General features: G+C 51.8%; 1 protein-coding gene across 2 annotated transcripts in view; it reads left to right on the top strand.

Moving 5' to 3' along the window:
• kank2 (KN motif and ankyrin repeat domains 2) overlaps positions 1–13,943 on the top strand; it is a 21,576-nt gene extending 7,633 nt beyond the window's left edge. Inside the window, exons 1-12 of one of the 2 annotated variants that reach the window (XM_084488203.1) lie at positions 63–123; positions 1,145–1,227; positions 1,694–3,166; positions 3,564–3,776; positions 3,874–3,979; positions 4,674–5,366; positions 5,524–5,611; positions 6,286–6,505; positions 7,341–7,483; positions 9,320–9,520; positions 12,073–12,171; positions 12,382–13,943. In XM_084488203.1, the coding sequence (XP_084344329.1) occupies positions 1,191–1,227; positions 1,694–3,166; positions 3,564–3,776; positions 3,874–3,979; positions 4,674–5,366; positions 5,524–5,611; positions 6,286–6,505; positions 7,341–7,483; positions 9,320–9,520; positions 12,073–12,171; positions 12,382–12,438 (3,330 nt within the window). In that variant the 5' untranslated portion in view covers positions 63–123; positions 1,145–1,190 and the 3' untranslated portion in view covers positions 12,439–13,943. Of the gene's footprint in view, positions 1–62; positions 124–1,144; positions 1,228–1,693; positions 3,167–3,563; positions 3,777–3,873; positions 3,980–4,673; positions 5,367–5,523; positions 5,612–6,285; positions 6,506–7,340; positions 7,484–9,319; positions 9,521–12,072; positions 12,172–12,381 lie in introns of those variants that run through there. The other variant, XM_084488204.1, reaches the window with a different exon arrangement.
• The last annotated feature ends 120 nt before the right edge of the window (positions 13,944–14,063 follow it).

Here is a 14,063-nt window from a genome sequence, read left to right as displayed (position 1 = left end):
GCTTTATATTTTCAACAATACAAAGTGTGGAGAGGGGATGGAGGGATCCCTTCACGAGGGATGGAGACGAAAATCTGGAGGACGTGGGGACATTTGGAGGACCGACGGTAGCCTCCTGTGACCGTAGCTGACGTCAAGGAGGGGGGGGTCGGGGTGCCGGCTCTTGCATTAGTTATCCTGCGAAACGGAGGAAGAGCGGTGGGGGCTGGAGAGGCAAGGGCGACGAGCTGGGGGAAGTGTGGGAGAGGAGGAAAAAGAGTAAAGAGTGTACGGCAAGCCCTAAATTGAGAAGTAAGCCTACGCACAAATGATCCTAATAGGCTGTAACTGGCAGCCGCATAGGGGCCTGCGCCGGATTAAGCTGCCAGGAACTTTCCCTTGTAACCTCTCTTGTCTGAATACTTAGAACAGAAACAAACACGCGAAGGTCCACGTCGCTGCGCCGGGAGAAATATAGCTGGGGAGAGAGAGGAGAGAGATAGGAGCCCGGGTAGAGTGAGAGCTGTGCGGCGATACAATAAACTAGCGCTAAGCGCACAAAGACAAGTCCATTCATGGCTGTGTCGCCTGCGGGATGTAATATAAGCACGGGATGGGTTCTGTGCGTCATAGGGACGGGGGTTTATTAGTTAAAGGGTCCATGCATGACACCAGGTGGGAGTGTGATTAGCCGTTACGAGACGTTTTGAAAATCGTTATGTCTGTTATGACATCACAGGTGGGCGTGTCCACCCAGGCGTGTGACGGACAGATGTAGCAACGTGTGCTACAGTCCGCTGGGTAGGCTGGTGGACTGATCTATCCAGCACACATCTAGGTGGACACGCCCACCTGTGATGTCATAACAGACAGATTTCCAAACGGCTTGTTACGGCTCATCACACTCACACCTGGTGGCGTGTCATGGGACCTTAAGGGAATGCACTAATGGCGTTTGTCGTTGGTCCAATCCAGGCGGAAATGAAGTGTTGCTATCGGCAATCTTGAAGAAAACAATGATAAAAGAAGTTCACTGAAAATGTAATGTGTGATAACGTTCTGTAATCAAATGTAATCGACCCTCGTTGGATGTGCTGCTGCAGTTTGTTTGTTTGTGCCGTCGGTACATTCAGTACATTCACGGTGTGTCTGTGGTCCTCCCCAGGTGAGAGGCGGTGGGTGATTGTGCGACAGGCCACCTCCGACTCATCATGGCTCAGGTGCTGCATATGGACCCCAGCTTCCCAGGTACAACCCCCCCCCCCCCCCCCCCCCCCTTCTATTCATTCGTTTGTTCCCTAATCTCCCAACTGGGAAGTTCATCTATCAATTCAAACCTCGTGCTCAGCTTCAATGTCTTCCTAATAACCACGATCGACCCACTTCATGACCACGATGAGCACTTATTTATTCTAAAGCTCAAGCCTATCCTCATCTATAATGTCTCTCCTGTGTTTTCATGGACAAACTTAAGCCTTGCGGATTGGACTCCTTGTTCTTCTGCTCCTGTCCACCTCCTCCTTGTTTTCCTCGTTTGATTGAGCTCGTCTCCCAGTGTACACAGTGTAAACAACAGGATCCCCAAAAGAGATAAAACCATCTTCTGAAGTCTGAGTCCGAGATTAGACACAGATTTCCTTTGTGCCTAAACTCGATTTCCTCTCCCCCCCGCTCCCTGCCCCCCCCGCTCCCCCGCCCCCGCCTCCGTTTCCAGGGAAGCTGAACTCGCCCACTCCCCCCGTCCTGCGCGGTAAGGAGCAGGAGGCCCCGTACTCGGTGGAGACCCCCTACGGCTACCGTCTGGACCTGGACTTCCTCAAGTATGTCAACGACATCGAGAAGGGCAACACCATCAAGAAGGTGCCCAACCAGCGGCGGCCGCGCTACGGCTCGCTGCCGCGGGGCCACGGCTACACGGGCTCCTGGTGGACGTCCACCGAGTCGCTGTGCTCCAACACCAGCGTGGACAGCCGCCACTCCTCCTTCTCCTACTGCGCGCCGGGCTTCCACAGCAACCAGCGGCCCAGCTTCAGCGCGGCGCGCGTGGAGAAGACCCTGCTGGACGCCCGGCGGAAGCTGGAGGAGGAGAAGGAGGGCCGGCGCTTCTCCAACCTGGGCAGCATGCACAGCAGCGTGGCGGGCTCCAACACCTCCATCAGCAGCGCGCACAGCTTCAACCGCGCGCACGGCGGCGGCGGCGGCGGCTCCTACACGCCCATGAGCTCGGGGCTGTCCACGCCGGTGTCTCCCACCCCGGCCCACCTGCAGCACGTCCGGGAGCAGATGGCGGTGGCGCTGCGGAAGATCCGGGAGCTGGAGGAGCAGGTGAAGACCATCCCGGTGCTGCAGGTGAAGATCTCGGTGCTGCAGGAGGAGAAGCGGCAGCTCAGCGTGCAGCTGAAGAGCCAGAAGTTCCTGGGCCACAGCCTGGGCTTCAGCCGCGGCCGCCCCCGGGGGGAGCTGTACATCGACATCCCCGAGGAGGAGGCGGCGAGCGGCGCGGGCGCCACCGCGACGGCGACCACGGCGACCCCGAAGCACGAGGAGGGCGGGCCGCTGTCCCCGGCGCCGGCGCCCAACGACGGCTCCAAGCAGGACTCGGGTTGCGAGATCGAAGACACGGTGATTGTGGGCGGGGCGCGGCCGGGGGCCGCGAGGGAGGTGCGTACCGTCGGGGTCGGACCGGAGGAGGGGGAGGGGCCGCCGCCGCCGCCGCCGCCGCCGGAGGTTCGGCACGTGGGGGTCGGGGTCCGAGAGCAGGACCTGGGTCTGCTCCCGGAGACGGACGCCCTGAGGGGTCAGGTGGGCCGGCTGGAGGAGGCGCTGAAGAAGACGGCGGCGGAGCTCCACGCCGCGCGGCTGCAGCAGCAGCAGCAGCAGCAGCAGCAGCAGGCGGAGAGGCCGGCGCCGGCCCTGCAGGCCGAGCACCCGGTCAGGACCACCAGCGTGGGCTGGCGGGAGCCCAAGGGGGACCGCAGCCTGCAGACGCTGGTCAGCTTCAGCCAGCACCCGGAGCGGCGGCAGCAGAGGACGGTGGGGGTGCAGGTGTACACGCTGGAGCAGCCCACCGTCACGGAGGTGGGCGCGCTGATCCGCGCCGAGAGCTGCGGCCCCGCGCCGCTCCCCGCGCCGCACGCCGCGCACGAGGGGCTCCACAGAGGACACGCGGAAGCGATCGCTTCAGAAGGTGGTTATTATGGTGCCGCCTGGCTCTTTTTTTCGAGTTCCGCTGTCGTGCCGTTCCATTGTTTTTTTTGTGTGTACCTGTAAAGGTCCCGTGACGCGCCGCCAGGTGTGATTAGTCTGTTATGACACCACAGGTGGGCGTGTCCACCTCGATGTGTGTGACGGATAGATCAGTCCACCGGACCTACCCAGGGGACCGAAGCAAACGTTGCTACATCTGTCCGTCACACACCTAGGTGGACACGCCCGCCCGTGATGTCATCGCAGACAGGATTTTCCAAAAAACGGGCTCGTAGCGGCTAATCGCACGCACACCCTGGTGGCGCATCATGGGACCAGGAACTGCCAAACGCCGCCCGGTAACAGGTCGTTTTCCTTTCGTCGTCTTGACACCCCAGACGCTCCGGTCGAGCTGCCGATCGCCGTGAGCTCCAAGCAGGTGCGGGACGTCCTGAGGAGTGAGCTGTCCACCTCCGTGCCTGTAGCCAAACCCGCCATCGCCATGGGAACGTCTGGCAATCAGCCGGCGCTACTGCATCCGAGAGACGGCGAGAGGACCCGGCCCACCGACGCAGAAGCGGCCCGTCCCCACGAGGGTCCTCCTCAGACAGGTAAAGCGGAGAACCTTCTAGGTACCACCCGTACCATACTGAAGAGGGGGTGTGACTTCAGGTGTGGATGCTGATGTCTGGTCTTGGGTGTCTCCAGCCTCTCCCCAGTCGTCTCTGAGGTCGATAATGAAGCGGAAAGCCGAGGGCGAACCAGGGTCTCCTTCCTTGAAGAAAAACCTCCAGTTCATCGGCGTCAATGGGGGGTAGGTGACAGACCGACTGGATCACCCATGTCTTTGGTCGCATTTCATTCACACGGACTGCTTAGCAAAGATAACATGTTGAATGTGACATCATTTATATTGTATAAAACAGACTGTTGTTATTCCACAGTAATGTCACGTTTTTTCTCCCTACGTGAACACACATTAAGTGTTTAAACACTTACTTGTGTGCAAGTAGGGAGAAAAAACGTGACATTACTGTGGAATAATAACAAATGGGCCAAAGATTTATAACAATTTGATTGACACTGAAGAAATATAATTCAGAATAGAATAAACCGAATGGATCTGTGAACACCAATAATATTTCAGAACTTTGAGGTTAATATCCTGTATTAACATACAGGAGTAACTTTAGTGCGACTTTTAGCCTTCACGGAATTATCTTGACTTGAACTGTGACTGCAACATCTGCTATGGCTGGTTTTCATTAGAGCGGTCAAAGGTCAGTCAGTAGGGGTCAAATGTCAGTCTGTAGCTAACAGACCGGGAGACGTAGCATCCTAACATAACTCTTGAGAAGGGAGACCGCTTCGCCGTCCACGTCCGGCGAAGCGGTTTCAAGTGAACAATTTCAAGGGAGTTCCCCGTGCTAATGTGCAGAGTTGGACCGCGGCGTGTGAATCACGAGAGACCTCCGGCGGAGGACTAACCGGTGTCATGTCTCTCGCAGATACGAGTCCACCTCCTCCGAGGACAGCAGCAGCGAGAGCTCGGAGGAGAGCGACTCCAGCGAGTATCACGAGGCCAGAGACAAACTGCCCGAGTCCGCCGTCCAGCGCCAGCTCCAAGCGGAGACCACCACCGCCACCACCCCCGTTTCCAATCCCCACGCCCGGGACACCGACCCTCCGCCGCCGCACACTGCCGCCGTCAGACCACCGGCCCCTGCTCCTGAAGCTCCACAGACCCCCGGCCCCCAGCCCGCCTCTGCAGCCACAGGAACGCAGCCCGACCCCCGGCCGTCCCCAGATGTGCTGCAAAAGCGTGAGTCAGAGCCACAGGAGGCCGAGCCCAGCCTCAGTTCCCCCCCGCCCCGGGCGGTCGCCCCGGGCGACGCGGCGGCGGAGGAGGACACCCGAGAGAGAGCGAGTACGTCGGGGACACTCAGAGGCCCCGAGTCCGTCGCCGTGGATACACTGTGTTCGGCGGTGGTGTGGGGCGCCGGCCAGAGCCAGGTCACAGACGACAGCAAGCAGCACACTCAGCACGCCGTCGTCCAATCGGGAGCGCACGCCCCGACCCCTCTGCGCGTCGCAGACGAATCGAACCCCGCGCAGGCTCCGCCGCAGACTAGCGCGCCGTCATCGGCGGCGGCGGCGGCGGCGGTGCAGAACGAGCCTGCAGCCGGCCAGCAGCCAGTCAGGTGAACAGAGACCCGTCCCGAAGCCTATTAACTCGAGATGTAACCCAGTGGCGGGATATCATCCAGCGTGTGTTTGTTTGTTTGTTTGTTTGTATCTATGTTCAGTGTTGCTCATTGAGTTAATTCGCATTGTTCGTTCTTCTTTTTTTTGCGGCAGGCTGGAAATGAGTGACAGCCTGATGGCAGCTCTCCACACCCTGCAGAAGTCCCTGGGAGACCCCAGTGCCTTCAGCCAGCAGGGCGCGGTAAGCGGCAGGTCCTGTGGTGTCAGTCACGCTGGCTGAATCATGCGCAACAACAACAAGACAGCATAACACCAAAACAAAAAACACATGCACAGTACAGTCAGTCACACCAAAGTCATCCAGTGCTCCCATGCGACTTTAGCCCACCATCATAGCTGGCCTCTGTGACCGCCACGAAACTTTTAATAGAGTTTAGTCTAGTTTAACATTCAGGAGAGGAGAGAGAGAGAGAGAGAGGAGAGAGAGAGAGAGAAGGAGAGAGAGAGAGAGAGAGAGAGGAGAGAGAGAGAGAGGAGAGAGAGAGAGAGAAGAGAGAGAGAGAGAGAGAGAGAGAGAGGAGAGAGAGAGAAGAGAGAGAGAGAGAGAGAGAGAGAGCCTCTATGATGCCACAAAACTTTAATTGAGTTAGTTTAACATTTCAGAAGAAGGCATTGGTAAAAAAAACAAACAAAAAAAAACAGTTCTCAGCGTTCTCATATCTCAGTCTGAACCTTGTATTCTTTCTTCTTTCCTGTGCTCTGTCCACAATGCATCAACTGAGTTGGTTTATTTGCAGAACAACAGGGTAGTTCACCAGAAGGCGTTGGTCAAAAGAAACAGCGTTTTGGCATGTACGCGTATCTCAGTGTGATTCTCACGCTCTTGTGTCCTTTCCGTTGCTTTCCCTCGTCCAGAGGGCGGCCTACACCAGCGTCCTGCAGGAGTGGCTCCGCGTGTCCTGCCACAAGACGGCGGACGCGGCGCTGGTGCGGGCCTACATGGACGCCTTCGCCTCCTGCTCGCCCCAGCTGCTGGAGTTTGTGATCAACATGGCCGACGGCAACGGGAACACAGCGCTGCACTACACCGTGTCCCACTCCAACTTCCCCGTGGTCCGACTGCTGCTGGACACCGGTGAGGGAGGGAGGGAGGGGGGGAGGGGGGAGGGGGGGGGGGGAGAGAGAGAGAGAGAGAGAGGGAGGGGGGGAGAGAGAGAGAGGGGGGGGGAGAGAGAGAGAGGGGGGGGAGAGAGAGAGAGGGGGGGGGGAGAGAGAGAGAGAGGGAGAGAGGAGAGAGGGAGAGAGGAGAGAGAGAGAGGAGAGAGAGAGAGAGAGAAGAGAGAAGAGAGAGAGAGAGAGAGAGAGAGAGAGAGAGAGAGAGAGAGAGAGCAAATGCAAGAGGGTGCGCGAGGAGTGAGACAGGGAATATTTAAAGGGTAGAGATCCTAGAGTAGAGCGATTTTAAAGTGCATAAGGAGAGACAAAGAGTACAAAGACAGGGAGAAGAGAGTGTATACAGAGAGAGAGTAGAGAGACAAGGGAGCAAGACGGAGTGCGAGAAAGAGATCATGTATAAATATATAAAGAGAGTAGGACAGAGAGTAGGGGAAAGCATACAGGGAGAGACAGGGCAGAGAGAGTACCATGTAGAGAGAGCAGAGAGAGACAGTAAAGTATGAGGGAGTAAAGAGAGTTAGACTAGAGAGAGAAAGGAAAATAAAAAGAGGGAGTAGGCTATAGAGAATAGACAGAGAGTGGGGATATAAAGGGAAAGATAATATGTATATCGCAAAAGATAGCTAATGGAAAAGAAAGAAAGAAAGAAAGAAAGAAAGATAATACAATGTAATCACAACCTATTTTTGACCTACTTGTTCTGTTGATGGTAACACTGTAGGTCGGACATGTCAGCAGCACAGTGCTGATGTTGTGTTTTCTTGCCAGAAACAATTGCCCTATCTTCCGTTCAGGCATGTGCAACGCTGACAAACAGAACAAGGCTGGTTACACTGCCATCATGCTGACGGCGCTGGCTGCCTTCCACTCAGACTGCGACCTCCACACGGTCCTGCAGCTGCTCCGGACGGGCGATGTTAATGCCAAGGCCAGCCAGGTACGCCCCCTGCTGTTTCAAAACCGTTACTGCACCTTTGAAATGTTGTTTCCAAATGAGTGAAGAACAAGAACAAGGGGGGAAAAAATAATAGTGTGTTTTTTCTAAATCGAATTCTCTGGGTTATTAGTCTACTTACTCTTAATTGATCCTTGTGGAATTTATTCTTCTTTTTTTTTACCATATATATTTTTTAATTTCTCTTTGCATTTTCATCAACAATAAAGACACAGCACATGAAACAACTAAAATAGTGACAATAACTACAGAATCCACAGAAATAAACAACAATAACAAAGACAACAACGATTCCCATGGTTATATAAACAGACAAATGGCCAATCACAATAGATGCTGTAGGCAGGAAGATCTTACGCTGATAGAAACTCTTAGAATGGCCGGGCTTACTGTAAGCCCTGAGCACTGATGATACAGGGAAGAAGTATCTGTGTTCTTCTGGGTCTAGGAAGGCTCTTATAGTGTCCCAGAACGTCTTTGGGTCCGGATCTAGGGGTCTCTGAGGACGGGGGTAGCCTTTTCCCCTCAGCAACCTTCCCCTGTAGAAAGAGGGGGAGTCTCCTCACCTTCCAGGTCTGCAAGAACAGACGTTTTTCCACGAGGCACGCGAGGGGAAATCACTCTTTGTTGGTCATCCCTTTAAATGTTCTCAATGCGGGCGCCCGGCAAGTGCCGGAACTCGACATTTAGGATCCCCGTGAGCGTGTGTGCCTTATCCCCCCATGAGGAATGGACGGCAGGGCAGTGCCATAACATGTGGATGGATGACGGTTCCCACTTTTCCACGTCTGTGCCAGCATTGGTCTGGTTGTGGTCCAACCTTTTGGAGTTTGACAGGGGCGAAATATACCCTGTGCCTCTGTATTACTCTGTATGCAGTTTTTCCATGATAATTTTGTTCTAGAGCCATTCCCAGCTACCCCTTGTCATATCCTTATAGCCCCATGCCAGCGGGAGTCTTGACAGACAATTTCCCGACAGACAGCGCAGTACATCCGGGACACCTAGTCCACATGTTGGAGCTTTGCTTTGAGAGCTTTTATACAATTTATTCCGGGCCTCTTGTCTTCCCACAGGAAGCTAGAGAAAAAGAGCATCAATCTCTTGAAACCAGCCTTGCAGAATTTGTGGCGCGAGAGCAGATATAATGTAGGTTATCCTAGGCAGTATGTTTATTACCTCTGCTCCACCCTACAAAGACAGCGGGAGAACCGTTTAAATTTTTTATGATAATCTCGGATCGTTCTTAATAGGTGAGGGGCATTAAGGTCACAAACTTTGGAAATCTGGGATCTGATGATTTCCCCTGAATACCTCATTCCTCCAGGCTTCCAGGCCAAAGGAGCAGTACTCTGGTCTGCTAGGAATGTTCCAGAGTTGCTTCACTCTTTCTCCGGTTGTTGATTTTGTAGGCTGTGAAAGAGCTGAAACTTTGGGCACTGAACTGACTTCCAGGGGTAGATAAAGAATATCTAATGTCATCTGTGTACATGTTTCACTTGAACTCATAATTGCCCTTATGCCGGTTATTGCAAATTGAGCACGCTAATGGTTTGAGCGCTAAAAGGAAGATGAATGGCCGGCCTTGGCTTGTGCCGCGGTGGAGGTGGAAGGGTTCTTGTTCTTGAATTGAATAGCGCACTCAATCTTTCCAGCAGATCATAAGATAAAGAAAAACTAAAACATTGTATTATTCCTGATGAGGAAACTTGAGATACTAAATACTCGTTTGTATTAGCATGCACTCATTCCATTGTGTGTGTGTGCGTGTGTACGTGTGTGCGTGTGCTGCTTTGTGTGTCGTTGCTTTGCGTCCAGGCCGGCCAGACGGCGCTGATGCTGGCGGTGAGCCACGGCCGTGGGGACATGGTGCGCGCGCTGCTCTCCTGCGGCGCGCAGGTCAACGTCCGCGACGACGACGGCTCCACGGCGCTCATGTGCGCCTGCGAGCACGGCCACGTGGACATCGTGCGGCAGCTGCTGTCCGCGCCGGGCTGCGACGCCACGCTCACCGACAACGTAAGCGCCGGTGACCTCTCCCCCCCTCCCCCCCCCCAAAATAAATCATCCAGGGTTTCTGTCAAGGCCCCCCCGACACACCGACCAGATCATCGGTCGTCGGACAGTCTGGCGAGCTCGGTGACCTGAGTCTGTTCGGTGTGTGCTATGACCTGAGTCTGTTCGGTGTGTGTGCCGTGACCTGAGTCTGTTCGGTGTGTGTGCTGTGACCTGAGTCTGTTCGGTGTGTGCTGTGACCTGAGTCTGTTCGGTGTGTGCTGTGACCTGAGTCTGTTCGGTGTGTGCTATGACATGAGTCTGTTTGGTGTGTGTGCTGTGACCTGAGTCTGTTCGGTGTGTGCTATGACATGAGTCTGTTTGGTGTGTGTGCTGTGACCTGAGTCTGTTTGGTGTGTGCTGTGACCTGAGTCTGTTTGGTGTGTGCTGTGACCTGAGTCTGTTTGGTGTGTGCTGTGACCTGAGTCTGTTTGGTGTGTGTGCTGTGACCTGAGTCTGTTTGGTGTGTGCTGTGACCTGAGTCTGTTTGGTGTGTGTGCTGTGACCTGAGTCTGTTTGGTGTGTGTGCTGTGACCTGAGTCTGTTTGGTGTGTGCTGTGACCTGAGTCTGTTTGGTGTGTGCTGTGACCTGAGTCTGTTTGGTGTGTGCTGTGACCTGAGTCTGTTCGGTGTGTGCTGTGACCTGAGTCTGTTCGGTGTGTGCCGTGACCTGAGTCTGTTTGGTGTGTGCTGTGACCTGAGTCTGTTCGGTGTGTGTGCCGTGACCTGAGTCTGTTCGGTGTGTGCTGTGACCTGAGTCTGTTTGGTGTGTGTGCCGTGACCTGAGTCTGTTCGGTGTGTGTGCTGTGACCTGAGTCTGTTCGGTGTGTGTGCTGTGACCTGAGTCTGTTCGGTGTGTGCCGTGACCTGAGTCTGTTTGGTGTGTGCTGTGACCTGAGTCTGTTTGGTGTGTGCTGTGACCTGAGTCTATTCGGTGTGTGCTGTGACCTGAGTCTGTTCGGTGTGTGTGCTGTGACCTGAGTCTGTTCGGTGTGTGCTGTGCGATCGGCCGTCGTCAACGCCGACGCTGATCTTTTCAAGCCGTCTGTGTTTTTTTCCGCCGATTGCACATGTTGAATCGGCCATGACCAAATCGTTCAGTCGGCCAATCTGATTGGTAGAGTGCTAGCCCTTGACTAGCGAATCAGTGAACGAGAGGAAGTGACGATTGTGTGCTCTGTGTTTTGGTCTAGAGAGATGTTCCGTCATTTCCGGCTTACGTTTTGTTGGGCCACAATACAGATTAGCGCCGCCTGCTGTTATGGAGACTTTACGTCTCGCGCAAGTGCAGAACGTACGCTCACGTCGGTAGTCGGTCCGGTGTGTGAAGCACACTTTTTTGACCGCGTGATCGGTCCGACTGCCTTGATTGCCTGCCTGGATTGGTGGGTAGGGGCCATGATGTCTCCTTCTCCCGCCGGGGAAGCCCTAGTCGAGTCAGTCTGATTTGTATAGCCCCCCCCACAGTTAGAGTAGCTCAAAGGGCTTCCCAGGCCCATGAGATATGACACTTCCTAAATGTAAGCCAATGTTGCAGTGGGGTGGTCTGATATGCGTGGGGGTTTGTGTGAAATTGCTGCCTACTGACGTGTCTAAATTATGATTATATCCTTTATTTAACCAGGTGAGTCTCATTGAGATTAAAATCTCTTTTACAAGGGAGACCTGGCCAAGATGGACAGCAGTGCACAGTTCCAACATAAAACGCAAGACAAAATACAAGTGCAATAGTGACAATACATTAAGATCATTGACTAAAACATTTCCAATGGAGTCCGACATCAAACTCTTTAAATTCATTGAGAGTCACTAGGTCCTGAAGCTTGAGCTGCTTCTGCAGGTTATTCCAGGAATATGGTGCAAATAACGTCAAGGCCTTTTTACCCAGTTCTGTCCGAGCTTCAGCAACAGTCATAAGCACCATGTTCTGAGACAGTAACCCATGGGGGACGCGTTTCCAGGACATATGCAATGACAGGGAAACAGGGAAATATATCCGACAATGCATTATTTCGTGGTCCGAAAGGTGTAATAAAGATCCTGAATGTACAAACAGTTAAAAGGAAACGTCTGCTTATCGCATGTTTGGAAGCAGGTGCGCAAAAATGCACCAAATTGTGATCAGAAACAAAATGTCTGATGCTGTTAGTGTGCCCTTAAACCCTGTTAACCCCTTTCCCACCAACAGTACCAGCTCAACTTGCCTCGACTTGGCCCGCCTTTTCTTGCGTTTCGATCACCAAAATTAGTACCTGGTACCTGGTACTTTTTTAGTCTCACCTCAGTCGAGGTTCCAAGAGAGCTGATCTGATACTTTTGCGTGACGTAAACGGGCTTTATTCTAGATGGAAACACGACGTGCCTGGAACCAAACCAAGTCGTGCCACGCTAAGCCGTGGTGGGTTGAGCTGGTACTGTCGGTGGAAAAGAGGCATACATATCTTAACCCCCCTTTAAGGTTTTCTTGCCCCCTCTCCCAGCTTTCAATCTCTTTCTCTTGGGTGTGTCTCCTGTAGGACGGCAGTACAGCGCTGTCCATTTCCCTGGAGGCCAGCCAGAATGACATCGCCGTCCTGCTCTATGCACACCTGAACTTTGCAAAACCCCCTTCCCCTGTGAGTACTGGTAGACAGAAACATGCATCTGTCCGCAAATGCAACACACTCACTCACTCACTCACTCACTCGTGCATACATATACACATCAAAACAAAAATAATAAAGCGTTATCCTACTTCCAAAAAATGTAGTCTGAATTAAAAGGTTCATATTGATCCGGTCTTTGTAGTGATTCTAGATAACACTTCACTGGTCCACTCTTCCCAGGTGTCTCCCAGGTCCCCCCTGCTGGGCCCCTCCCCTCCGTCTGGGGAGATAAAGTGAGGGACATGTCCCCCGCTGGAGACACCCACTCTTCAGTCTACAACAACTGCTTCTATTTCTGTCTGCCTTTTCATGTGTGCAACGGACCGATACTGTGTGTGTGTGTGTGTGTGTGTGTGTGTGTGTGTGTGTGTGTGTGTGTGTGTGTGTGTGTGTGTGTGTGTGTGTGTGTGTGTGTGTGTGTGTGTGTGTGTGTGTGTGTGTGTGTGTGTGTGTGTGTGTGTTTTCTTCATATTTCCACTCCATCTAACTCACATTCTGGAGATGTACAGATAATGGCATGACTCAACCACTCAACGTTACATTGACGTACGTACATACGTACATACATACACTCCACAACCATACCATTACGGCGACAAAAATGGCCGCTCGGCAAGTAGCTTAGGCTCGGTCCAACTTTCAACTATTCCATTGTATTCAGGAAATTCCATTTGACCGTTTTTATCAAAATGAAACTCTGGTTGATTTTATTTTTTTTACTATACAGAACTGTTTCTTCTTAAAGCAATATATATTTTTTGTAGCACAAGGAATTGTTAAACATCCATACTTAAACAAACACATTGAATTGCTTTGTGTATCACCAGCACGGCCGTCTAAGGAATAGCACAAGCCACCTCTCTCGTAGCAAAGTGTCCTTGATATATCGCCTCGGTTACCGTATTACCGTATAAGTCCAACACCTGTTCACCTCTTAGATAATGATAATAATTATACCTACAATTTATACACAAGACCTCTTTACTGAACAATATTTTGTGATAGTCTATTACTTATTCTGATTCAAATGTATGACTACCAGTGCTAATAATATGACATATTGGAGCACCGGTCTACTTATATAAACACTGATCTCTCATGATGTACTCCCAGTTCTTTTTTCTTTCCTGAATGGATCCAAAGATGTATCCCACAATGCAACTCTTCCACACTGTGAGTTGTGTGCATGGTGTGTGAACCGGTGCAGTTGCAGAGGGTCAATAATTGACAAGGTTTTATTTTTAAATGTATAGTACTGTAGTCTATGGTTTGGTCTTGTTTGTTTTCTCCGTGAAGGTATTTTGGAATGGTCCTAGAAAGATTTGGCATTGGATGTGGAGGTCAAAGACAATGTTTGAGTGATCCAATGGAAGTTAGAACTTTTATGGTGTCTAGAAAGTGACTCAAGTCCTTGTAAAGGATGTGATGTGTAAGATAGGAGATCAAAATAATATATGTCATTCGAAAAATTGTGGTGATGCATTAAGTCCAACTCTTTTTAAATGTGTATCAATGACAGAATTTATATTACTTTTGAATATTTTTCCCACTCTTTTAATATACACTTTTGAGTAATAGAATTTTTATAGACTTTTTTTAATTTAACTGTCTGTCTTTTTATACATTTGGTTTTATATTGTCACATATTCACAGTTCTTTGGTTCATGTTTTAACTACTTGTGCAAGTTTGTGTGTCGCCAAAGTACTGTTTGTTCATTTGGAAGAAATATAATAAATGTGGACTTCTTATATATTGCAAAATGTTTGTGTGTATGTGTAGCTGTGTATCTGTGTGTGTCTGTACAGGTGTTTAAAAGACATTCAAGGTGTAAAGAAATTGCAACAACTGGCATTCCAGATGT

This window comes from Micromesistius poutassou (assembly GCF_964030765.1).
Source record: "Micromesistius poutassou genome assembly, chromosome: 1".
Classification (NCBI taxonomy): domain Eukaryota; kingdom Metazoa; phylum Chordata; class Actinopteri; order Gadiformes; family Gadidae; genus Micromesistius; species Micromesistius poutassou.
The sequence above is the reverse complement of the archived record's forward strand: the minus strand, read 5'-3'. Positions and strand labels throughout refer to the sequence as shown.